At 43.9% G+C, this 26,530-nt stretch overlaps 1 protein-coding gene across 2 annotated transcripts in view; it reads right to left on the reverse strand.

Annotated features, from left to right (window-relative positions):
• The window catches only part of Glis3 (GLIS family zinc finger 3), a 422,638-nt gene that overhangs the window by 8,896 nt on the left and 387,212 nt on the right, over positions 1-26,530 (reverse strand). For both annotated transcript variants that reach the window (XM_005352104.3, XM_026781690.1), the window contains one exon: positions 15,908-16,083. In XM_005352104.3, the coding sequence (XP_005352161.1) occupies positions 15,908-16,083 (176 nt within the window). The remainder of the gene's footprint in view (positions 1-15,907; positions 16,084-26,530) is intronic.

Raw genomic sequence — 26,530 nt, forward strand, 5'->3', positions numbered from 1 at the left:
GCGCCTTATCTCCCAGGTGGGACCTAAAGAAGGAGAGAGCCATGGAGTCTATGATTCCCGCCTGGGAACTGTGACTGATTTGAGAACCTGTCAAAACCAGAATGTCCCTACAAGCATGTTTAATGACTCTAATAGCTAACCTGGGAAAGGAGACCTCTCTTCATTAACTGCACCCCACCCTCTTTGGGGAGCCGAAACAGAGATGCCGAGTGCATTGCTTGGGTGGTGGCGGTAAGTCAAATCACAGAGTTTTAATGTGGTCTCTTCCCAGTACTATTTCTATGAAAACAACACAATCAGAAAAAGATTTCCATTAGCATCTTGTCATACATACAAACCTAGGGGAAGGCCAACTCATTTTCAGATGAATGGTTCCTGTATTCCAGTGGATGGTTTTCAAACAGCAAATTTGGAAAGAGCGGGACTTCTCAGACCCAACTCAAAAGGAGGCAAGATGTTAACACATTTTGTAAGCATAAAATCTAAGAGTGATGGCAAGGGCAGCCAACCTGTCAGTCAGCAAGTTAGTAATGGTTACCAGCTGCGGGGTCAAGAACAGCTGGAGAGACCAACGAAAAGGAAGATGGTACCTGTCCTTTAGGACTGATGACAGACAAGGACACAGTAACCCACACAAGCTGACAAGAAATGCTAGCCACCATATCAGTCACAAATGCCACCCCTCTTTCTTACCCAAGTTATTTTGCTTCCAGAAATGGGAGGGGGCAGACACATTCATCTTGTCTTATCTAAAGCGCAGCACGTAAAAGATCAAGGAGACTCATCCCTCCTCATCACAAGTTGGACAAGGTCATTTTCCTTTCGAAAAAGAAACTTGCTTTCCTAATTATTAAAAAATTGGGGGCTAATTATAACAATAACGTAAGCTGGTATAAACAACAAATGAAATTGTCTTTAATTACATAGTTGAGAAATGGCCAGATATACGTCTTCACAACTTTGAATTACACACACACACAAACACACATGTACATACACATGAGAGTGGGGAGGAGGTATAGGGCATATAATATATGTAAAAATGTCATACAATTGACTACTCTGCAAGATGGCTAAAGTTATTAATATACATATATAACATTATCTGTATCCCATTTTATTCCCTAAAGTCTGCGAATTTCTTCATGCATCACTACAATTCATTCCTAAAAGCTTTTCTCCATACCTTGCCACATAGGGTCCCTAAAGTCCTTTGATGACAAGCGAGAGCAAGAGTTCACAGTCCCTCTTGTGCTGTTAGGTGCCTACTTCCTTCCCAGGTGGAAGAGAAGTGACAGGAGGGAGGAGGGGGTTGCAGGGGCAGTGCTGCCTCCCAAGACCTTCTTTTAGGGATAGTGGTGTTTTTCTGCACATAGTAGTTACATGTGGTTATCGAGCACTCAAACTGTAGCACACAGTTAAACAACCACACATGGTTCACAGTACTACACTAGGCAGTGTAAACTTGATCAGTCCAGATTGTCAGGCTTAGCCAACCACATTTTAGCAACGTTCCTGATTAAATTCTTGAAAGAAAAGCACAGAGTCGACTAAGGGTTGAAATAAGAGCCAGACAAATTATTCTAGTCTCTTGACTTTCAAGACAGGAAGTATATTAGGCTGTTACATCTATTTGTTTCTTATACATTTCGCACTTCGGTCTTGTGGGAAGGAACCAGAGCACGAATATGTAAGAAAAACAGTCCTCTCACCCCCGCCCCTAAGGAAGTGAGGTGCTGCTTCGGGCTGAGCTAGGGTGCTCACCATTTCTGTTGAGTTCGTGCTTTTCTGGAAAACAAGAGCAGCTGAGAGCAGTCTGCGACTCATCATGTGCACTGTATCTGAACATATCTCACCAGGCACATAGGGAGTGGGAGCATCACAGGGGAGTGTCCATTCTGTGAACCATATGATGGTAGTGTGCCAACAGAGAAGCCGCTACCCAACTTACACTACCACGTGTGGTTGAAAACTCATGCCATCGACAGCTCGCACCTTGCAAAGGTGTCGAGTCATGCCATACACGGTATTGGCTACGCTAAGCTCTTGTACCACTGAACTCTAATTCGGGGGAAGGTGCTAGAGAGTTCAGTCAAATGTCCCCATTTACAAACAGACGGGGCAGAATGTATACTTACTTCACCTTTCCAACAGCAATGCCGGGATGAAAAGGACTGATTCTCTTTTCTGCAGTGGATGCAACAGGACAAACAAACAACAAAGCATGAAGTTTTGACATAGTTCCTTTGTCTGACCTTGCCTGGGATGGTAGAGCTAAGAGGGAGCCTCTGCCCACACAACTAAGGACCAGTCTCAGTGAAGAGACTCTCTTGCCAGCACTGTTGAACAGCCCCATGGGGGGACACGGCAGCAGCAATGCCTTGTTGAGCACTTTGGGTTTTTTTTTTCTTGGTCAAAGGAAGAAGGATGTATATTTATGAGCTTTAAGACACATTATTTTCCAAAGGCTGTAATTTTGTGGATTACTTTAGGAAGTGTAGAATCTTTGTCCTTAGTCATGATTGTTGCCTATGTAGGGATATGGCTGAGCCCAAGTGAGGGTCAGTGGGAATCGTCCTCTCGGAGTTCCAGAGACAGGAATATGCAAGCAGAAATATACACCTCGATTCTCTTTGGCTCTTGGGATTTCTTTCCCCCAGTACCTTACTAGCTCTTTGTAGATACCCTGGAGATCTTTGACCTTCTGCCCTTGAGAACTAATCAAGTATCTTTCCACCGAGTCTGGAAAAGGAGAGGGACTTACTAGAAAAGCACCTTTATTTTTCATATAATTTTACTGTTAACCTAAAACTGCCTCAAGAAATAGTCTTTAAAAAATGACAATTGTGGGATGGAGAGATGGCTCACAACCAAGAAATGGTAAATGCACACATCTCTCTATTATTATCTCTACATATATACCCCCCCCAAAGAAATGTTCCATGAAGTCAAGGACCTCACCCAATTGGTCACTGTTCGTCCACAGAGCTTAGAATAGCAACTGGTGTAGTAGTAGCCGTCACTCGGTAAACATTTGCACGGCAGGACATCTGTGCTGCTTTAGCCACGGTATAATGGATGGAGCTATACCAGTGCCTTTTTTCTCTTTAAATATCATTTCACTTAACAGACACTTGCAGATCTCACCTCTGCACAAAAGATGGAGCATCACCTCTGCGTTCAGTTTCACTCAGCGTTAGGATGTAGAGTCAGAGGGTAGAACAGGGAAGAGTTTGCTGTACCCACAGATGCTGAGCACAGGAAAGAGAAAAAGGGCTACTGAAAAGAAAGAAGGATCTCTGCTGAAACAGCCGTCTCTGCACTCTGGAGATGAGGGGCTTCCTTTGGTCAAGTGGATCCTCCCTGGTGGGTCCTCCCTAAGTTAGATTAGGAGTCTCCACATTCACCCACATTAAAACCATGTTCTAGCTACTCTTCTATTGCTCTGATAAACAACATAAACAAAAGGCAGCATGGAGAGGAAAGGGATTATCTCATCTTCCACTTTCAGGTATCAGTTCATGACTGAGGAAGGCAAGACAGGAACTCAAGGCCATAACTGAAGCAGAGACCACATAGGGACACTTCTTGCCAGTCTGCTTACTCTGGCTTGCTTGGCTACTCTCCTCTATATAACCTAAGGCTACTGACCCAGGAATAGTACCACCCAAGTGGAATGGGCCTTCCTCTATCAATTAGCAGTCAATCAAAAAAAAAAAAATTCTGATGCAGGCAATTCCTCAATTGTCTTTTCTCTTCCCAGATGTCCCTAGTTTGTGCCAAGGTGAAAACATCTGACTAGCACAGGTCATCTCTGAAAATACAAATATTGACAGAAGACAAAAGAAAGGGACAAAGAAGAGGGATATCTTCACATTTCCTGGCTCTTCTCATTTTTTTTTTTCATTCTCATCATAACTATGATTCTCTTAGGAAACTGTGACCTTCCCCATTTGAGTATTTTCTGTAATACATTATAAAGGCCAACGAGAAGAGGAGATTAATAGGCAAGAAGCACCTAAAAGACCATCAGTTTCTAGTCTGGGGATCATGTATTATCAGACTGATTCCATACACTCAAGTTTTGCTCAGAGAACAGCCTGGGAGAATACACATTCATTACCTACCAGATACTTTAATATCAAAACACCTTAACGAGTCCTTCATACACACATAAGCACTTGATATTTCTTCTTTGGAACTTGGTAGTTGAAACAAATGGCACAGATGCAGAGGGACTGTGGAAGACTTTGTAACTGATATTTGATATCATGGAAATAAAGTAGGAAACTTTCAACTATACTAATATTTCTAAATAGCCAAATATTTGGAATTATTAGTCTAGCCTTTACATAGTACAAATCAGAAAAATAACTAAAATAGGCACTATATAAAAATCTACTAAGTTCAGAGCTACCTCAATGGCAGCTTCCATGCACGGATATCACCGAATAATATTTTGCTTAGTGTTATGATATCTACTTGGACAACTGTTCTAAAGAAGCAAAGGATCTAGTCTATTTGGTGGTTCAAGCCAAGCCAGACCTAGGGGTTTTACATAGACAATCTTTATGCTGACCACAGCCTTCCAGATAAACTATATTGTCCCCAGCTTACTGAAAAAGAAATAGCCATGTTAGAGTAATTCATTAAAAGCCAGACACATAGTTCATAAAAAATACTGGTGTCAAAGCACATGGGCCACTATGCACACAGGTGTCAGGCTCCTTCTTCAAAGGCCCGTAAGCATTGTTGGCTTAGTGGGACTCACACGAGAAGTACTGCAAAGAACGCAGGTTTAATTCATTTGTCTGTTTCCGTCTTGTCCCAAAGGCCACACTGGCTTTCTAAGGCACTCAGGCCATGCTGCATGTGTGCAGCCTCCATGGACAGACGGCGAGAAAGAAGATGACAACTGTAAGGAGAGGTGAATCCTCCTCACCTGGACGTGGTGGAGTACATGGTGAGGAAATGGGGGATGTGGGATTTCCCTCTGTATGCTATAAATACCACTGTTGAATAAAGAAACTGCCTTGGCCTGTTGATAGGGCAGAACTTAGGTAGGCGTGTGTGGGGGGAACTAAACAGAATGCTGGGAGAAAGGAGGCAGAGGCAGAGAGACGCCATTCAGCCCCACTGGAGACAGATGGGGGAATTTTAGCCAGTAAGCCACAGCCACGTGGTGATACATAGATTAATAGAAATGGGTTAAATTAATATGTAAGAGTTAGCCAATAAGAAGCTAGAGCTAATGGACCAAGCAGTGATTTAATTAATACAGTTTCTGTGTGATTATTTCAGGGCTCAGCAGCTGGGAACCAACAAGTGGCCCCTTCTTTCAACAGATGACTTGAGAACAAGGTCAGAGGTTCTCAGAGTATGTGCTCCAAGGACAAAAGCCACCTCGGCAGAGCTTCTGTGTTCCTGGGCTCCAAGAAATCCCCAGACTGCTGGGAAAAGGCCTGGAAACCTGAGTTTAATGAGGACTATCTCACACATGATTGGAAAGTTCTAAGGACATCATGGAATCATTTCTTAAAATTTTTGAAGTCACAGTCTCAAGGGCCTGGGTTCTATTTGAAACGAGGAAGAATTCTTCTGGGAGGCATCTTTATTCTTTGAGCTGGACCATGTTTTCTGTTGCATCTTGTGGCCCTGAGTGAGCTTGAATTACACGGCTAGCAGGCATCAGTCAGATGATTTACCTGGCTCCTTCCTCTAGTGCCCTTTGTCAGTTCCTGGCCCATGTGAAAATGTGGGACCTTATCTGAATGATGCAAGGTTCCTACTGTGGCCTCCATAATAACCTTGTGACCTAGATTTCTATTGTCTAACTGGAAACAAAGCTCCCACCTGAATTACTAACCAGATGACTTTCTGTTTCTCGGAATCTAAATCTGTGGTTATACAAACATCCAGCCCTCCAATCTTAGAGTAAGACAGAATCTTAACTAAGGGGGAAAAAGTACGGGAAAATGTCTGTATGGGTCTGAAATCAGAGAGAGATGGTAGTCTCTGATTCTGAAGCCCCCAAACTGTCCCTGGATCCTGGGACCCTTCTCATCTTCTTCCCTGTCCACCAGAGAAGCCAACTCTAAGTACTCTCAGAACTTATGGACACTGACTGTTCGTGCATAAGCCAACCCAGCACCCCTGCTCCACCTTTCCCTCTGAGCTAACATCTTCCCAACGCCACTCTGATGGGCACATCAGGGTGACAAGAGACCTTCCTTTATTACTTAGTCTCATCCCACTGTATATCAGACTTTTTATATTTAAGTTCATAATGTGCATCTTGAAATGTGTAATGCCCTACGGGGAACAAAAAGATTACATAATTCTGAGAACAGGAAATAGTTTCAAGGTCTGTTTACATTGTCAAGGAACACAATCGTTGACGAATATAGTACATAATAGATACCCCTTAGATAAATACAGACTCAGAAGAGCCATGGACTTGTGCTTCGTCTTTTTGTTGTTGTTGTTGTTGTCACATTAATGTAGGTTTAGGAGTCAGAGGAGGACCTAGTACACAGCAGAAAATGGCTATATGGAATCAGTCAGAGAATGAGTGAGTGGAACCATGGCTGGAGCCTCTGATGAGAATACTGAAGTCAAGAAGCAACAGAGCTGAGGTGGAGGATTAGGACTCAGGGCCCTTGCACACAAAGGGACAGTATTTGGGAAAATGCTGTGACTTCCCTTTCTATCATGGACATTTTCTCAAGCAGAGGATCAACGAAGGCGAGGCAAATATGACGGTCTTTCTCCGGCTTGACTCACGCTGCTGTGCTCTAACACTGACCGAAATCAACACGGGGAGGAAAGAGTTTATTTGCTGCATGCTTCTACATCACAGCTTATCACTGAAGGAAGTCAGAGAAGAAATATGAAGGCAGCACTCTCTATCCTGGGAACAAACTCACAATCCAGGAGGTATAGCAGAACCCACAGAGTCCTGGCTTCGCACAGGCTCACTTGCAGGTTCACCTACAGCTAGTTTTCTGATATAGCTCAAGATGGCCTGCCTAGGAGTTGTGCCACCAGCGTGGGCTTGGCTCTCCTGCACCAATTAATAACTGAGACTTCCCCACAGACAAATCTCCTCCGGATAATCCTTTACCCGAGATTCCTTCTCGGGTGGTTTTAGGCTGTGTGAAGTTAATGGTTAAAACTAACGAGGGTGGGCTCTTTACAGAGAACATGGATGGTTTGGCTGCTCTGAATCACTGTTTTCCACTGGATGCCAGAGAGACATTAAACCCCAAGACAGAAACAAAAGTGGGTAGGAGAGCTGAGGATGACAACATATTACCGCCCCACCGCATGCTTATAATTGTGAATGGTTTCTACAGAGTTAACTGCAACCCAACAAACAATGAAGTCTACAGGAGTAAATTTTGGCATATGCGTTAATACGAATGTAGGTATTACCATACACTCTTGCTGAGATCAGGCCTGATCTACAGATGCAAAGATCCTTGGGTAACTATGGGATCCAAGGGACGGATTCAGATTTCCCAAGTCATGTCACCATAATGATGAGAAATCTGAGAACTTGCTTTGGATGTGTGATATGAGGTTGGGCTTGGTGAGGCAACGCAGAGAGGGAGTGGCTGGTGGTTACACTCAAACGATCGAGCAGAAATGTCTAAATGTTCCACTTCCCGGGCACTGTGACTTCTAGGGGACAGTGCTTGAAGGCCTTGCAAAAGAATGAAACAGAGGGCTGAGTCAGAACGGTTTGGTTAGATTAGAGAAGAAAAATTACCACAATCCAAGAGTCCTCCCAATTGTAAGTAAACCAAGAAGCAATTCTAAGGCATCTAGGATGGTTTTGCAACACAGTGCTGAGAGGAAAGGAGCTGGGAGGGGTCAGAGCAAGCCATGGTTAGTGTTTGGTTTTCTATTTTATTAGCACAGTGAACTCATTACCAGTACCTCAGATATTCCTGATGTGTGGATTTTCATTTTTCCCTTTAAGGAAAAATGTCCACAGCTCTTCACTATTTTGTTCTAAACTATGAATTGTTTGTCATATGTATAAAAGACAATTCCAGCTAAAATCAAAAGATTGCAGATTGCCATTAACATGTCCATCTTTATGGAGTTCAGCAGAACCCTGAAAATAGGGTTATATAAGGGGGGAAAATCCTTTTTTTTTCCTTCAAAATTCTATTCACTAGAGGCCAAATTTCATGAGTTTAAACTGTAAGAGAGAATATTTCCTTCTGAAAACCTGTTATTACTTCCTCAAAATAATGAAAAACCACTTCATATAGGCCACTTACCACAGGCACTTTTAAATTTTGTGATGGAGAAGTCACAATAGCTGATGAAATGGGAAATTTTTTCTAGATATTTCCTTCACTTCAATAAACTTTTGAGTTCCAATTAGAAAAAAAAAGGAATGGAAGAAAGAAAAAAAGCCAACGAAAATAAGGTGCTTCACTGCCAGGGACACAGCTTCACTGCTGCGTGAACGAGCAGGCGAACAGCTAGAGTGATGGAGAAGCCCACATCACCGGCCCCTTCTCTGACTCCCTATTAGTAACACTTCCCTGGGTGATCAACGGGGACATGAAAAGATGTTCAGTCACTCGATAACTAAAGGAAAAATTAAAGCACGTATCTCAGCTTTTCTGTACAGACCTACCCCCACTGGGAAGTCACAGGACAGTCATGTCCACTGGCTGGAGTTTAAAACTGGGGCAGCCTCGGAAAGACATTCGTGAAAGCCCCTAGCTGCCCCCAAAATGTTTACACATCAGTCCAGAAAGCTTTCTCCAGAAGCATTTCCTGAGAATGTCCATCAGGAAATCGTGTGCTGCTGTAAACACACAGGGATGCATGGACATAAACTGAAGAGAGAGGCTAGAAAAGCAGGATATTAATTTTAAAAAAGGGCCGTTAATAGTGGAATGAGTTCAAAAGATGACAGCACATAGAATGTGTGTGAGAACCATTATGGCTGCCTGTAGGGCACGAGTTTGCCAAAGCTAGCTCCTCTAATATAATGGGCCTTCTCTTCCTTGTCTTTTATTCATTCATATTTATTACAAATGATTTGTTAAGCACTTACTCTATGAAAAGCACCAAGGGGAGACATGCTCTCTGTCTTGAGTAAACTAAGGATTTAGTGTGTTAGTCATCTTAGGACTGTTATTGACCAAACACAGCATGATTCTGGGAGGTTTAGTCTATGTGGTCAGGTGTGTGCTCACACATCAAATCCTGTGTGGCGATGCTTTGAGCATTCATGTCACCGGTGTAGGTTCCTCGCTGTTCAGTTCCATACTCCATCACCCAGGCAGCAATTCTGACTCAAGAAGACCACCTTACACTGCTTCCCGCAAAGCAGGGGCTGTTGAAATGCTGACTGAGCCAACACATCCACACCTAAATTTAACTTTTGTTTTTGTAGAATTAGCACACTGTCAGAACTTATCAAGTGCTACTTATGTAAAACTGTTCTTGGGTAATTGTGCAGTAATTAAGAATATGAGACTAATTAAGGATTTCTGTGACTCTAATCATCAATCCTTAGTACTGTTCAGGCCTTAATAATACCCGAGCTGACACTGAAAAGGATGCCTGATTATGGCTGCTGATAACATCTGAGTGGCATTGAGGATACTCACCGGCTCATTTCTTCTGTAAATATCTTGCCTGTTTCTCAGCGAAGTCAATGACATTTGATTTCTAATCAGTTAGATGTGTCTTCCTGAGATGTCAGAGTTAGGACATGCTCACACTCCACTTGAGCAACACAATTACTAGACTTTCCTCTTTTGCACCCTAACACATGCAGTTGTGGCTAAATTTCCCATAGAGGAGGAGTATGCTTGCTGTCTTTCTAAAAACACTTTAAGCTTTAAAGATTTACCATCCTAAATCCCTAGCAATGAGATCAGGCATGGCAGTACCCCCAAAGAATCCTTCATGGAAAATGCCGATGAGCAACTGTGATCAGAAAATGGCCACGAAAGAAGAGATGAACGGAACTCCTACCTGCCACAACAACGCTCACATTGACATCGAGTGTACTCTGATGTCCAGAGTTGGAAAGATGTGTTGGTCAGCACAAACCGTTCATAATGTGTTTTGTTCTTTGAGGCCCGTTGGTAAATCGAAACCCTTTGTTTCTTCATGCAGTCAATCTGAACTGAGTTGACAAGCTTAGAGATTCATACTGAGGTGGGAAAATGCCACCATTGTCTGGACACTGTCTGGCTCACTTCTCTGGGGGCCCACAGACAGGGCCTATTTTCTTAAATCATGAAAAAGACAAGCTTATAAACCACGGGGGTTGAGACCAAAAGGAAGGGCTCCCACTTCCCACTGCTACTGTGCTGGCATCAAACAGCCTCATGGTGTTTTCCTAATGAAACTGAATAACTGGACCATGGATGATGGGATGCTGGCAACTGGAAACTCCAAAGGAGTGAAAAGTAAGAGCAAACCGTGCAAGCCTGAGAGGCACCCAAGAGATCAGAGGAGATGGGCAAAAATCTGGGCAGAGACCTAGAAAGAGGGACTGATTTCCAAGATAGGTAGCATTGCCTGTTTTACAGATTAGGGAATGAGGAGAATGGAAAGCAGATTGCACAACATGTGTGGGGTTTGTGTGTGTGTGTGTGTGTGTGTGTGTGTGTGTCCATCCATCCATCTGTCTATCCATCCATCCAATAAGCTCAGCTTTGCATTTGAGGGGTGGTTATGTATATCTTCAGTCTTCTCTGCCTAAAGCCGGCATATGACATGTAGAATATCAGCGTTCCTATGGTGACCAGGATGATGGGAGAGCCCCCTTTCAAGGTGACAAAGTAGAAGATAGTAGAACAGGACACTTTTGACTCAACTAAGATGTCCCTCTACCCCACATGCTGCTATAGTGGTCATCTTAGGAAGAAACAATAAATTTTACCCAGCTGTTGCTACTACTCCTGGAAGTTCTCTCACTCTGCATAGATGCTGATGTGAAATAGCTGGGTCTTCAGGAAGCCAGTACTGACCAGAACACTCAAATACAAGAAACAGTGGCAACACACTATGGAAGAGTAAGCTGGACATCTAGTCCAGTGTAGCTAGAGACTTCGGAGTGGCTATCAAAAATTCACAAAATGGGCTGAGTCGATAGCTCAATTGGTAAAATATTTGTTATACAAGCATGAGGACCCAAATTTGGATCCCTGACATCCACATTGAAAAATACAGGTGCTGATGTGCACATCTGCATCCTCACTGCTGTGCGGTATGGAAGCAATCAGGTCCCTGGAAATTATTAGCTCGCTAGTCTAGCAACGGGTGAGGTCTGGGTTCTGTCTCAAAAAGTAATGTGGAACGTGATCAAAGAAGAAGCCTGGCATTGTCCTGATTCTATGTGCACACATATGCACAAACACATGTGCACATGCCCACAGCATATCCACATAAGCATATACATGTTTATGTATACATGTTTATGTACACACACACACACACACACACACACAGAGAGAGGCAGAGAGGGTAGAAAACACAAAGGAGTAGGGCATGTGACCTACAGGAACTCCATGTCAAGTGTGTGAAAGGGAGGGATAGAAGCTAAGCCTCATGTAAGACTTCTCTTGAGCAGGAAACCCCTATAGCTGTGCTCGTTTCTAATTTTATTAAGACAAAACTGAAAGCGCTTTTGTCCACTTTAGCACCTAAGCTGAGTGTGTTTCCATTTCTTCTTTGCTATTCCCTCCTTCCTTTCTTCAGAAAGATTGTGAACACACACAACACCACGCTGATTCTCCTATCACTCCTTTAACTTCCCAGTTGGATCTGAGAGTGGCAAACTCCCTTTCAGTCACTGAGTTTTCCAAACAGCACAATCTAATGCTGACAGCGAGAGCTTGATGTTCCTGCCTATCCTGGGGCACCCTCTGCACAGATCTCTATATGATGTTTGTAAAACATCAGCGTGACTGTATTGAGTGTGACACATTGTTTCTTTCTGAGCCCACCTTGTTCTCCCCCATCCTCTCCTCCACTCTGGGTCTAACCTCCACACCCAGCAGGAAACCATCTCCCAGTGTTGCTCTTCTCTGCATACTCAAGCTCTGTAAACCCTTTGGTAGCATCTTCCTTGCAAGGCAGCTTGTTCCTTTTGCCCCTTTTAACTACTGCAGTATGGCAGTCGTTAAATGGCATTCTCGTTGCCTGGTACTTAGAGAGTGACCAACAAACACCCGTTGAACTGAACTTGGCCTCTCTTTGATGTGTCCAGAGGCAGGAAGACTGTGAAAACGTTCTTCTAGGAATTCCCATGGCATTTGAACAATCAGCAGTGAATAGAGAGTTTAAAAAGAAATTATTCATTAGTAAGTACCATAACAAAATGTACAAATATCAACGCTCTGGCAACTAATCCAGGCAAAATTCTGAAGCTTGCCTGGGCAAGAGAATTACCCTGACAAGAAAGAAAAGGCCAAAGAACAAGCTTACATGGTTGGAAAGAGTGTCCTTACGTTGACATCTGAAAGAAAAGATCAAGTGTACTAAGAAGTTGCCTTAGAGATATCGCCCAAACAGAGGCTGGAAAAGTCTATCCACATTAAGTAGGAAGGACATCGCATTCTCTTTACTAATAAAGGCAATCTGATGGGTGGGGTAGGTGTCCTTAAAACCACAGTGAGGACATGTGAAAGAATGGTGGTTGTTGGTGTTAATCCTGATGAGTGTATCCTTCACTTAATAAAAGTACAAGATCAACACACAACATCTAGTTCAGTACCAATTAGCAGATAATTAACAAAGCTCAGAGGATCTTCTTCTCTTCTTCCTCATCAGGAAGACCAGAGCCCCTTTGAACTCTGACCTTCTAAAGTTCCAGGAAAGACAACAGCGTGTCAGAAGAGGCACCGCGTTTTCCCACAGGGAGCTGCAAACTCTGTTTCTTTTGGTGTGCCTTTGACTTGGCTTCACCTTGATTACGGTTTCCGTTTGGAAGTGTGGACCTCTTGCAAAGCCCACACAGTGTGCCAGGGTAGTGATGCCTAGACATTTTATATCTTTCTGTGTCTCAGCTCCCATTTCTGCAGATGGAGGGTTGGCATCTCTCCCTAATCTCTCCCTCTGCTGCAGGTCAGACAGAGGAGACGGGCTGTGGCACTCTTGAAAGCCAAGAGCATCTTCAAAGAAGACATGAAGACTCACGCTGTGGCCATTGAGTTTTAGTGGAGGATGAGGTTCTCTGCCACCAGGATACTGTGTAACTTCACTCAGACAAGGTGAGCAACGATAGGGACAGCTGCAGCTAGTAAGGGCACTGGGTAAAGAGGGTCACTCACCCCTGAAAAACCAGCATATATATTTTGTCCTCATCTAAGGACGGTTGGTGAGAAGTGCTGGCACTCAGAAAGTTTTAGGACCAGCTGAGAGAGGCCTAGGACTGTATCTGTGCCCCTGTCCCTTCACCAGGTGGTTAAAGCATAGGCAGCTTCTTTGTAATCTCATCACTGGAGTCACGGGGCCATTTTTCTGGAGCGTGTCATGAATTCTCATTTTCCCTAACTCTAGTCTGAACCTAATTTATGGCTTCTCTTTTCATTGGCTATAGAAGATTTTCAACCATTAAAAAAAGAGGAAGTTTTATTTAAAAAAAAAAAGCTTGACATTTTCAAGCTGAAAATATATTCATTATTTATCTTTCAAAGGAAAAATGTAGAGGAAGAGTATTTTGCCAGAGCACCATGGAGCATGCTCCCCGGGTCCTCTTGGTTCATTATTTACTTGTTGAATGAGCAAGTGCCAATTACTGATCCAGTAAATACTTACTAAATGTCTACTTTGCACCAAGTGTTATGCTTACTCCGGGGCTACAAACATGATCCTTGTTCTCAGCGCCTAATAACGATCAGGGAAGGAGAAGGATGACACTGAGATGAAGTGAGCCCCGCGCCTGCACCTGGTGCTTTTCTCATCAGCTTCCTGTACCAAGTGATGCAAGAGGAGAGGTGACAGTGTCCCCATCAGGGACCAGGAACCCAGGCACAAGAACCTGCCCGTGCACATGGAGTTTAGAACTAACGGAATTCCCAAACTGGCCTCCTTCACACCCACTCATGAAGTTTTGTGAGAACAGAAACTAAAGGGGAGGCGGGGGATGGCACAAAGTGTTAGCCTGATTAAAAGCAAACCATCAGCATTTTAACTGAATTTCTTTCCAGTTCATTTTTCTACATGTAGGTTAATTTTAAAAGGTTTTAAAAGTGAGTTTCACAACTGTAACCAAAGCAGGGCCTACTGTATTTCATTGGACCTAGGACAACACTGCCTGTGGACTGCTCTGTTAGTCTTTATACGACCAGAAAGAGGGATTGCTACCGGCATTGGGTGCCACTGACTGAGAGATAGGCCCAGATTTTGGCAGCATTAAAATAGGAACATTCAAACAGTGCTTCACAAAGGTGACCAACTCTGACTTCCACAGAGCCCACACCACGTCGCCCACCTCTCTTCTGGAGGGTGCTTTCCAGACCACGGCCTTGGGTCTCCTTTCATCAGATAAGCTGCTGGCCAGGAAGAGAACTCATTTGTTCTTTTTTATACAACTTACCTCGGGCACCTACAGCAGGCACTTACAAAACCATTTCCTGGTGTAACTGAGGTATGAGAAAATGTTCGTAAGTAAGTAGAAAGCAAAAACTCCCACTGAACTGAGAAGCCTGAGCTTTGCTGGTAAACAGTGGACCAGTAGGGAGTGTGGAAGATGATGGAGCTTTGACTCAGCCAGGGATGCTGGCTTTCCAATGTCCACTGTTGCTACAGATGACCACTGTCACCTTCTTGTCTCCTCCCTGCTGCTCAGGGCTCTGCTCTGCGGCTCCTGTTCAAGTTCATCCTCACAGCACTGTTGAAGCCTGCTATGTATGGACCACACACTCAGAGTAAACACTGGTGTGGCTTGGGACATCATCTATTAATTCCAAGTGATAAGCCATATAAATATGTGTTATCAGTGAGAAGACAAAGATGAAAGGCTCACTTGTAGAATCATCCGAAGGCGTCTCAATGGACAGTATAATTTTTGCTTACAGAGAATTCTGACAACAGGAAATAGAAGGATTTGACAGCTGGAGTCTGTATGGTTTGGTATTGCAGTTCTCTGTGGAAGTCCACCAGCACTATGTTCTTCAACTGACAAAATGAGTTTAAATAAAGAAAAGAAACTCAAGCAGACTCAGTTCTCCAAATGTGGTCCTTGTTGAACACAACACCAGCCTAGACCAAAAACCTCTGTGATTTCTCATTTCCTTCTGTTCTTTTCTTCCTACGTGAATATCTATAGCCATTACAACATATGAAGAAATGTGTTGAGCTCCCTAAAAGATCTGATGATGGGTCAGATGACTCTGGCATCAGAAGCAAGTTTATATATTAATAAAGAAGATATGTTTTATTCAGATAAGCTACAAGATGGGGAGAATGGAAGATCTACCGAAGAAACACAGGTGAGACAGTCAGTTCAGAGCCAGCGGCATGGCATAGCTGGGGGATCCGGTGTCGATCTGACCTATGGGAAGGAGATGACAGACAGGGACAGCGGGGCTCTTTGGGCTCCCTTTCACACAGTCTCCTGATCATTCAGAAGCACGGTGCTATTGCTATCGCCTGCCCTTGAGGTGTCCCATCACCGGGAACACAAATGATTGTCTTGAACAGAATACTATAGGTGTTACAAATCAGTTCATTTGGGGAAAATACTATGGGGTTTCATGCCTATGAGTGTACTAATAAGTGTGGCGGGGGGTGGGGGTGTAAAGGCTCAGGTCTGATGTAAAACAGAACATCTGAGACCTGCAGCTCGTCACTAGGATAAAAGGCGACAGCAAAACACTCCCTTTCAAAACTCAAAGGGCTGCCAGCCCCTGCTTACCATGGACGTGGATACCATTCGACTGAAAAGCGGGGTTTGTTTCTGGCTGGAAGGACTTCAGGAGTGAGCCTGGTGGCTGCTGGGTGTGTGGAGGCTGTGCTCTCTGCAGCAATGACGGAGGAGCTGGGACTCTTCCTGGGCTCAAGTGCTGAGGAGATGGAGTCGGAGGTATGAACCTGGGAAAACAATTCCAAAAGGCAGCATGACCAACTCTCCAAAGCCTTCTACGTCCCTATTCCGGCCCGACCTAAGGGTGACAATGTGCTCTTTCAAAACCCTTCATAACCCCGCTCTCTTCCCACCACTGAGTTCTTCTCTGAGACACAGAGAGAAGAAAAGACACACCAACAAAGAAAACCTTAGTCACAGTTTGGGTTTGTCAAGCTTCTTAAACTGTGTTTCAAATCCTCTGGGTTTTGTGAAATTCAAAGCACATCTATTGCCAGGCCCTTTTTCCTGCTAATTTTAAAATCCACTCACATTTTAGGGGAAATTCGATTCGTATGTTTCTGAGTCATTTACACTTAGCTCATAAACATTTTGTTTTGTAAGGCATATCTGAGGTCCAAGAAGTGTTACGGGTCCTTATTTTGACCCTCTCTAACTGGAGTCTCCTTAAACAATACATTCTTTCTTGCCAAGAGTAAATTAACTTCAACCTCAAAGGTCAAATGTGCCTTGAAACCCAGAACCTGAGAGGTCGGCTTGGGTTCTGTGCTGGGCGAAGAACATTCCTGATGGTGTAGAGGGAATGCAATGTACAGCATTCCTTGTCTTAACGTGGAACATTCACAAAATTGGTGGGTTTTTTGGTTTTGTTGAACCCAATGCCTTGCGCATGCTAGGCAAGCACTTACCCCTCTACTCTGAGGGCTGTACCCTCAGCCCCAAGTCCAAGAGTACTGGTTTCTGAAAGGAGATACATTGATATTTAAACAAGAAAAAAAAATCACCAAGTGACCTTGGACAACTGTCTATTTATCTTCTTGTTCTGAGGGTCTAAGTCATAGATTTGGAATGACCTTTATTGTCTTAACAGAGAAGGAAGGTAGACTTCTGAGAACAGCCTTGCAGTTGGGAATGTTCACAGAGAAACCAACAAGATGCTGAATGTGTGTGTTGGTAGAGAAAGAAGCTGAGGGTCTTCCAATGCCAGGAGAATAAGCAACGCAATAATTCTGGGTAAAGATACGCTAGCAATGAGGTGTTCAACCTCTTCTCTCCAAAGTTCACTAACACGAAGACATTTAATTGGTGCTTGTTTACACTATGCAGGAAGAAAATCTTTATTTTGCACTAGGAAACACAGGTCATCGCCCGTGACATTATAGTCATTTTCTAGGAACGAATGACTCCACAAGCCTGGGTCACCTGAGCAAAAGGCAAAGTGCATTAGACAAGTTCACAAAGCAATTCAAAGGGTCCTGAAGTGGAGTATCTCAGAGGGCAGAGCCTCGACCTTTCTGCTGTAGCAGTAAGAACAAGAGACAATGTGCCATGTTTGCTTTGTATTTCATTTGTGAGGCATAAGAAGACCATCTTAGGTTGCATAGGAGCCAAGAGGAAGATAGGGCCTCAAAGCGAAGAGGTCAGAGCACCTAGGCAAAGCAGATGTGACAGGAAGCCTCTGAACTGGTGGTCTCTGAGGTTTTTCTAAGGACGGAGAAGGGCAGCTGCGTGTCCCGTGCTGGCAAATGGGCCCTTTTCTAAGCACATCCTCTTAACTGGGATTATCCAGAAGACTCTACGCTAAGTGGCCCTGAGAGAAAACACAGCAAACGAATCCTGGCACTGGCCTGAGAACATCTAGTAAACCACGTAAGCCAGGAATCCTCATATGGAGGCTATTTTCTGGGGAACATGTCCTTATTGTGTCTCTGAAGTTACTCTGAGCTTGTAGGAGAGGAATGAGCAATTAAGGAATCACCGACTCTGGGGACAGATGGAGCCCACACTGGCACCCAATCCTGGAAGCCCCTGTTCTTATGGCCCCTGGGGTGGGAGAGGGGAGGGAACTCAACAGCGAGGTGTGACTGTTATCATTATCATGTTATCACATTGATGTTTCAACTTTGTTTGGAAAACAAAATAATGAAGACTGTCTCTTGTTTACTTCTTTGTTTGAGAACAAAAGACGTAAGCTAAAAGGTCCTCTGGTCTTTCCTTCTGATACCTCTGCTACCCTCTTTCAGTCTGGAGCTGCAGGAGCAGAGCAATGAGTGGAGAGCCAAGTTGGTACTCTTTGGGGACCTTGGTACAATCAGAGGGCATAAGCTACCCCCAAACAAGGTAATCAATCTGAATCACATTAGCTGGGTTAGTAAGAAGGAGAAATGGCGTACAAAGAGTGCAAAGGAAGTCCAAAGTTCTTCCGAGTACACATCTAACGCTTTTATCATTTGCAATGACGGGGTCAAAGGCTAAATTATGACTACTAACTAGGAAATGAAGAATACAAAAATACAAGGGTATAATTTATTAAAATATTTTGAGTCATCTATAGGTAGGTTATATTAGGCTAGATGTAGATTCTGTATAGTATGGTTTTATACAATTATGTACTCATTCCAAATTATTCTTACCTACTCATACAAGTTCCTGGGCATATTTTCTTGGATATTATGTATTATTTAACACTGGTAAGGATAAATAAAAAGAAAAATGTTCCAAGGTTTTAGCATTATTTTACAACTTAGAGGCAGGTGGAGACAGAGACAGGTGGAGTTCTGTTAATTTGAGTCCAGCCTGATCTACAGAGCAAGTTCCAGAACAGTCAAGGCTACACAGAGAAACCTTGTCTCGAAAAACAAAAGAAAAAGTGATCATGTGATCATATTTTTAGACAACTGCCAGAAATAAAAAAGTAAGAATCAATAAATTAAAATTCCAGCACAAGAAATCTATTTATAAATAGGAATGTTTTTCAAGCCCAGAATCAATTTATACACACTTACAAGAATCAATTAAAAGACATTTTGTTATTTTTAATCCATGAATTTTTAGAAACAGTTTTATTTCCGCCTAAAAACACCACATAGTATTTTTTCTTTTTCTCTCATATATAATATCCCAATCACAGTTTCTGCTCTCTTGACTCTTCCTACCTTTTTATCTCCCCTCTCCCGCAGACCTACTCCTCCTCCATTTCCCTTTTAAAAAAGAGCAGGCCTCATGGGTATCAGCTGAGCAAACATGACATAAGTCACAGTAAGACTAGACACAAACCCTCATGTCAAAGCTAGATGAGGCCATCTGCTAGGAGGAAAAGGGTCCCAAGAGCAAGCAAAGGAGCCAGACACTCTCCACTCTCACTGTTAAGAGTCCCACAAGAACAGGAAGCTGGCAACCATAATATATGTCTATGCAGAGGACCGAGCTCAGATACATTCAGGATCTGTGACTGTCACTTCAGTCTCTGTGAGCTCCTATGAGCCCTGCTTAGATGATTCTGTGGGCTGTGTTCTCGGATCACACAGTGTTTAAACTAAAGAATAAAGTCACTGCCTCTGTTAATTTATATGTACTAAGTTGTTTGCTAACCAGTTCATGGCAGAGCAGAAGAGCAAACTGAAATCAGGTTAAGGGCAGAAGAGGAACGTGGAAATGAAAACAAAATCCTACAGTTAGAGGCAAGGGCCTCCGACACGTCTGAAAACAACAGACACCAAGAAAGACAGATGTTACATAGTTGACTCAATAAGCCACAGAACCCAAGAAATCTAGTAGCTCTAGACAACTTCATACAAAAGAAACCAACAGAAGATGAGAAGGGATGCTGAAGCTTGTTGAGTTGCAATTACCTTTCCTGTTGTGGTTGCAGCGAAGGAAGCCCTCCCTATCCCGTTTTCTAAGTGAGGATGATGACAGCAATGACGGCAACCATGATTTATGTGATGATGACGATGTAGAAACGAGCTCTTCCATGGAGTATTTAATCTCTCACATATGTCGGGCCAAGGCAGCTTCACCTACCTATCCTGAGTTACAGTGGGTCCTGAGGCAGAAGAAAGATCCTCTGGCACCTGTCTACTACCCACCTCTGTCACCCCAGCTGATCTGTAATAATCATTTCATGGATTTCCTTCCACAGCAGCGCAGCTGAGAGTCACTGCTTATGCCTTTCACAGGACCTCAGAAGAGACAGCTACTGCACAAGTCGGCACATAACAGGCTAGGGGAAAAAAATCCCTGCTTACCAGAAACAGAGCACACAAAAGCAAACCAGAACTGAGTCAACCATTTCCACTCACTTGGTGGGGGAGCTGGGATGACCTTCTGGTGAGCAATGGTTTGCCAAGAAAAGGAGGCAAGGAAGGGGTTTTTAAAGCCTCATAAATGAGCCTCCGGCAGAAGGGGGACTTAAAAGGTTCCGGCAAATACTCATTTATGTGCACTTCAGAAAACAGCTGATCACCTGGCCACGCTACCTTCCTTTCAGTACCTCCCCTTCCTGCGTCCCCCTGCCATCAGGCTCCCCACGTGGCAGTGGGCAGGCCAGCACAGGGAGGTCACCATTCCTCAAGATGCAGCCGCGAATGCCAGACTACCACAAGGCAGTAAGTCCCAAGTGCAAGGAGCACAGTCAATCGGGGGAAAGGATAGAGAATGAGGAGGCCCAGAAGGACAAATGGCCCAGCCATCAGAGCACACAGGTTTTGACTCTGGTGTTCTCTCATCGATGAGTAAATCTCCCGATACCCTCAGCAAGTGTAAGACAAAGGCAGTCCAGTTCCCCTCAGAAGTGAAAAGTATGAGACCATTCTAACTTTCTTTTCATTCGGGACATATATACTGGCCATTAGCTGAGTGGGTAGCTGCTATGGGGCAAAGCAACTGCAGAGGCATTTCTCTGTATTTCAGGAAGTTACTGAAAGGAAGTAAGCAAGCACACCTATGACTAAGTAAAAAAAAATAAAAAGGTGAGTGTAACAGAGAAGAAGCCACAGCAGATATGGGACAATGGTGCGCTGTATAGAAGTGCACATTCCCAAGTCTGGGATATCCTAAAACTTAAGGCTAAGAACATCTGACAACTTTCAGGTATCAGTGCTTAGAAAAAGGATGGTTGATCTCAATAGTGCCCATGTAGGGCATCCAGGGTACGTGTTTGTTGTGACCCCGGGTCTCCAAACGCCCAAGATTATAGTCCTGGTGCTATGTCAGAACACTTAAGGAAGGCTCAGAATGAAAACATCAATCTCAGGAGACCTTTTCTCGCTTGACAATTCCAGTATGGAAACTAACACCAACTCATCTGGGTCCTTTTCCAGTTCCCAGGCTCAGTGAGCTTCGCAGCCTGTAAGGGTCTAACTTCTTGGTGCTGACTTAACATGTTAGTGCCACCATGGAACATCCCGGGTGGAGTACCGTTTCTGGAGGAAAATAAAAGCGGTCAAGAATGCTAAAGGGGTGAGCATCCAAACTGCCTAGGCTCCCCCAAAGCCAGTGCGTGCAGTAGGATCAAAAACCCATTGCCATTGTTCTTGAGTTCTCAGTAGTCCTCATTGTCTGCTATGTTCAGCAAGTCCGGTTTTATCCCAGGCTTTTTCCTGGATGGAGGTGGGTGGTCCACAGGTCAGGGAACCCTGATTGCTCTTCGGGCTGATGAGGGAGGGGAACTTGATCGGGGGAGGGGGAGGGAAATGGGAGGCGGCGAGGAGGCAGAAATCTTAAATTAATTAATTAATTAATTAAAAAATGCTAAAGGGACTTCCATGCCTTGGCAATCTACTTTTCCACACATGACTCCCTTACACGTGTCATAACCAACTTCTCTCTTGGTATTCAAACCAAGCCAGTGGGGTAGGGTCAAGAGAAAAATACAAGGTGCATTACTCAGTACAAAGTGTGTCAGTAACACAGACGTAAAAAGAGCTGACATTAAAAGTGTTGCTCTGTGGTTTTAGCAAACCTGTTCAACCCCGAGAGGGGTCGTTGTGCCCGAGCTGGTCAGGCACCAATCTTTCCGATGGACAACTCCTTTTGGTTAGGACTTCTTTCCTCGTTCTAGAAGCCTAGACCACTATATATCAGCTTTCAGATATATTTGAAAACAAAACTTACTAATGATGTGCTGCAAGCCACACCCATGTCCCGCATTTCTTCATGCCATCGGCCATGTGCTGTATTCATAATGGTTCTAGCCAACCAGGTGGGGCTGTGCTATAGCTCTGCTCTGAGTCTTAACACTGTGCACAAAAGAGACTCAAATATTACCAGATCAGTTCGATTAAGCATTGACTGGTAGGTGGTTTGAACAGTTCATCCACTTTCTTTTCCACTGGGGCTTGGAGACTTAACAGAGAAGGGGGAACATACCTGTATCCGCACAAAAATATTATTGAATTGCTGCTAGGAAGTAGAACTAATGGATACCAAAAGGCCTACAATGGATTTTTGCAAAGATTTTCCCCCCAAGAAATTGTAGGGTATCATCTGTTGGGGTTTTAAAATTCATCTGTGAAAGCTAATCACTGAAAAATGCCTTGCCGTTGGTCCACTGCGGGGGGAGGGGTGGAGAAAGAAATCCTATTCAAAACCTAAAATGAAAAGCAGTTTTAAGGATTTCACATCTGATTTAACGTCTTAAGAAAAAGAAAAAAAAAAACAAACCAGCCCAATGATAATACTGCACTTTGTACAGCCAGACAGCGCTCCATTTTAGTAGACTTTAGTGGTCTTTATAACGATTTATGAATCATTTTGTGAATTCCTGGCTGACTCATCTGGGTGACTATAGTATCTACTTATACTTCCCTTCTGTCTCACAAAAGAGACCACTTGGACTCAGTTCAATCCAGATTTGTCCCCAAATGAATCACAGCACGTTACTGGGGGAACTGCAGATTGAATTCGGCTTTTGGGACAATTGGGGGCAGCTTTCAGTAATGAAGAAACGGCTGCTGGGAGGTGTGGGTAATTGCAAAACCATCCATCTGGGCAGGACCAATGCTGGCCAAGAGCTGAGTGTCCGTCCAAGAAGCTGGTCTTCACTAGAAGAGCCAAATCGGGGCTCTGGAAAGGAGTAGCCCATGTCTCCTTATAAACAGCTGGATCAATAATTACTGCAAACAGTTCATCAAAACAGAGGAGCTTAAGACTTAAAACTGATCCCCAAGCCTCCAGTGGACATGAATTAAAGACGGTGGGTGAAAGGCGCACAGGACTTTAAAGGGGATTCAAACATATATGATAAGGGGTAGCATTTATGGAAATGGCATAGATGGAGTGATATATAGGAGAGTCATTTCATTTGGGCACAGAGAACAAGCTCAAGAAAATAATGAATGCCAAAGGCTAAGAGTTCTACATGAGCATGTAGTTTTTTCCTGGTAAACTCTGAAGCAGTGCCAAAGGCGCTCTGTTTTCCTTTGTGGAAAGGAAAATGGAAAAGGAGGAAAGATCTATGTGCACAAGAACAATGAATTCTGCAGAAACAGGAACTGGGATTTCTGAAATATCTGGACCCCGGGATTGGCGGTGACTCGTCATTTTTCTGTTTCAGAATCTGCTGCGAACGGGAAAAAAAGAAACATCTGATTCTGCCAAATTCTCCTTTCAAAAGAGCACTTAAGCAAAAGAAAATCTTGTCTAGGCTGGTCTTGGACATTTGATCTTAAAAAAATGCTCTGAAAAGAGCATTTCTGCAGTGATGTCATTCTTCCTAGGCTGCTGTGAGCAGGCCTGACCAAGTGGGCCAACTCACTGTTCTACATTGAGGGAAGCGCCTGTCTCTCTTGGTCAGCAAGACAGCCTTGTTCAACGTGCCTTCTGACAGAATGCGGGCTGAAAAAGTTAACACCCAGAACAGAAGATAATGAGAACGCTAGACAAGAAAAACTGTTATTTTTGCCCAAACATGAAAAAGGGAGGCGCAAGTGTATCCCACACAGACTATCCTAAACCTTTCCCCATTGCTTCAAAATGTAAACAGTTTCTTTAAAGTCTATTCAACTTTGAGGATCAAATTTAAATGTGACGCCTGCCATACATGGCTAGATACATTTGTAATCCAGTGCTAAATGAGACCACAGCAGCCAGTAAAATCTGTGAATCTTAGGAAACTAGCTGAGAGGCAGTCTGTTCAGTAATGGCATGTGCTGTTTGGATGTGATTTCTTTCCATACCTGGACTATCCAGTTAACTATGAAGGAATATTCATTTCCTTCTCTTGAAGGTAAGACTCAGTAACTGACTAGCAAAGTGAATTGGAGGAAACAGCATTTTCAAAGGCCACACTCGATCAGAGAAGGGTTCATGGTTCCTCTGGTGGAATGAGTAACTCCTCGGCCACTATTGTGGATCTGCATCTGTAATACATTACCCAGCAATGTACAAAGACCAGTACTTAGTAAATGCTGGTCACTGCTGCCAAGGAACTACTCCGTGGGATGTTCTTCCAGCGCTTACAGAGACTCAGTTCCCTAGTTTAGTGTCAATTCCTGGGGACAGGTAGATGAGCCATCTGCTCAACTGAAAAACTTCTCTTTGGAAATTGTATTTGTTTCTGTAGGAAAACCGCTACTCCAGAAGAGAAGAGGGGAGGGAAGAGGAAGGGAGAGGGGAGGGGAGAGGGGAGGGGAGAGGCGAGGAGAGAAGAGAAGATCCCTATTCATTTGCTCTGAGACTTTTTTTCTTGCAACCACACAGAAAAGCAACCAAGGAGATTTCTCAGAAATAAAAGAAGCCAAAACAAAACAAAACAAAAAAGAAACCTCATCCAAAACGCACTGCCTCTTAGTGTCTGTTCACCTTGATAGCCTCTATCCCGACCAACAGACAAATCTTCACTTGCGAAATGATGGAGTCTCTGAGTAGTGAATGCCCTTACTTAGGAAGAGAAATGACCCTGTCAGTCTAGATCGCACTCCTAGACTATGACGTGGAGCCTCTCTCCTGAGCTGCCCGTTCCACACCAGAGAGCAGGAACTTAGGGCTATGTAGTCGTGGAAGTCAGGCTGGAAGGCTGCTGAGCTCTAGCCCTGGAGCTTTGGGCTCTGCATAGTTTGCTGGAGAAGAGCATATACTGACAAGCCTGAATAATACCACGGCCTAGCAACAGTGCCATACTTCTGTTGCTTCATGTGCTAAAAAGTAGAGGTGACAAAAAAGAAATTCTATTTTACTTCAAGGCATCTTTCTCACAGCCATGACTCACTTTCCTGACAGAAAATCCAAGGGGACTAAGAAAACATCATCTTGGCCTTAACAGGAGGGGTATTTGTTTGGAATGTGGGAATAAAATCAAGATAGCTGTCTTTGCTTTTAGGGTCCAGGTAACTTCCTTAGCACTTAAAAAAAAGGTAACTTTTATAGATATCTTAAGAGTTGATTTCTTATGTGTGCTTATATTTAAGGAAAATGAGGAAATAGTGCATCTCAAATTTAAAAAATATGACATGAACAGTAATCTGATGTGAATAAGTATAAGGACCGGAATGAAGCCGTCTCTTTGGTAAGTGCATAAGGAGTGTCATAGCAAGGCCTGCAGCAGGGACCAAGAGACTCAGAGGAGAAGGCAGAAGAAGGACAGCAACCATTGCTCAGGCTGTTATTAACTTGTCCAGAAACAGTGAAGCCATCATCACAGTGGAGTGCCTTTCCCCACTTCCACACTCCCCATGAATTTCCACAGATCTCCCCAGAAGCACCGAGGGGCTGAGGAGGAGACAGGCAATTGTCACCTTCATGTACTCTCTGCTCTCAGAGAGACCTATGGAATGGAAAGGCTATGAATCCATAGCAAAGTCATTTCCTAAGTTCAGGTAACGTGCTGGTGAAGGTAAACAGCAGTGTCAAGCGACAGAGTGAGGCTGGGTGGAAATGCTTCTCTCAGGTCAACATGCAGGCTCATACCTGTAACCCCAGCACAGTGGAGCAGGGGCAGAAAAAACACTCTGAGTCTGAGACCTGACCTACCTACCAAGTTCCAGACCAACCAGGGCTACACAAGACACCATCTCAAACAAACAAACAAAGGCTCTCGAAAGAAATGCCTCTTTAGAATGACAGCAGAAAGAAAGGTTCGCATCATCACAGTGACCCAGTGTCTCAGGATCTGCAAATGCAAAAGCTGGAGGCAAGACATCTCGGTCCTTCCTAGGAACAGCATGAAGGTCAGCACGTTTCGGCCTATTAAACACAGGTAGCAATGCCCGGTGAACCTGGCTGGCCCAGACCTGAGGACCATCACAACAGGAGTTCGGAAGGATGGAGGATGGTGTGGGGAGAACACATGATCTGTTTACATTTTAAAGAGCAGGTCCTGTGATAGAGAGCAAAGGCTGATGTGCTGGGGGAGAGACTGCTGTGGGCAGGCAAAGTCAGACACAGAGAAAAGAGGCAGGGAGCCCTACTTGAGATGGCAGGCCAGGAACGGGGACAAGGTGGAGTAGAAAAATGTGTGAATAAGCTTGGAGACCACTGATAGATCGATGCATTAATTAGACGTGAAAGGGCCAGGGAAAAGACCAAAGCTGAGCCCTAGACTTTTCAGGTTTTTAATGGCAAATTAAAGATAGTGATAGAGTTAATTCTTGATTCCAATACAAAGGAACACACTAGACCCTGAGAGTTTGATGGACGTTTAAATCAGAGGGAGGTCAGGCAATATTATTCTAGCCT

The sequence above is a fragment of the Microtus ochrogaster genome, chromosome 8 (genome assembly GCF_000317375.1).
Source record: "Microtus ochrogaster isolate Prairie Vole_2 chromosome 8, MicOch1.0, whole genome shotgun sequence".
In the NCBI taxonomy this organism is placed as follows: Eukaryota; Metazoa; Chordata; class Mammalia; order Rodentia; family Cricetidae; genus Microtus; species Microtus ochrogaster.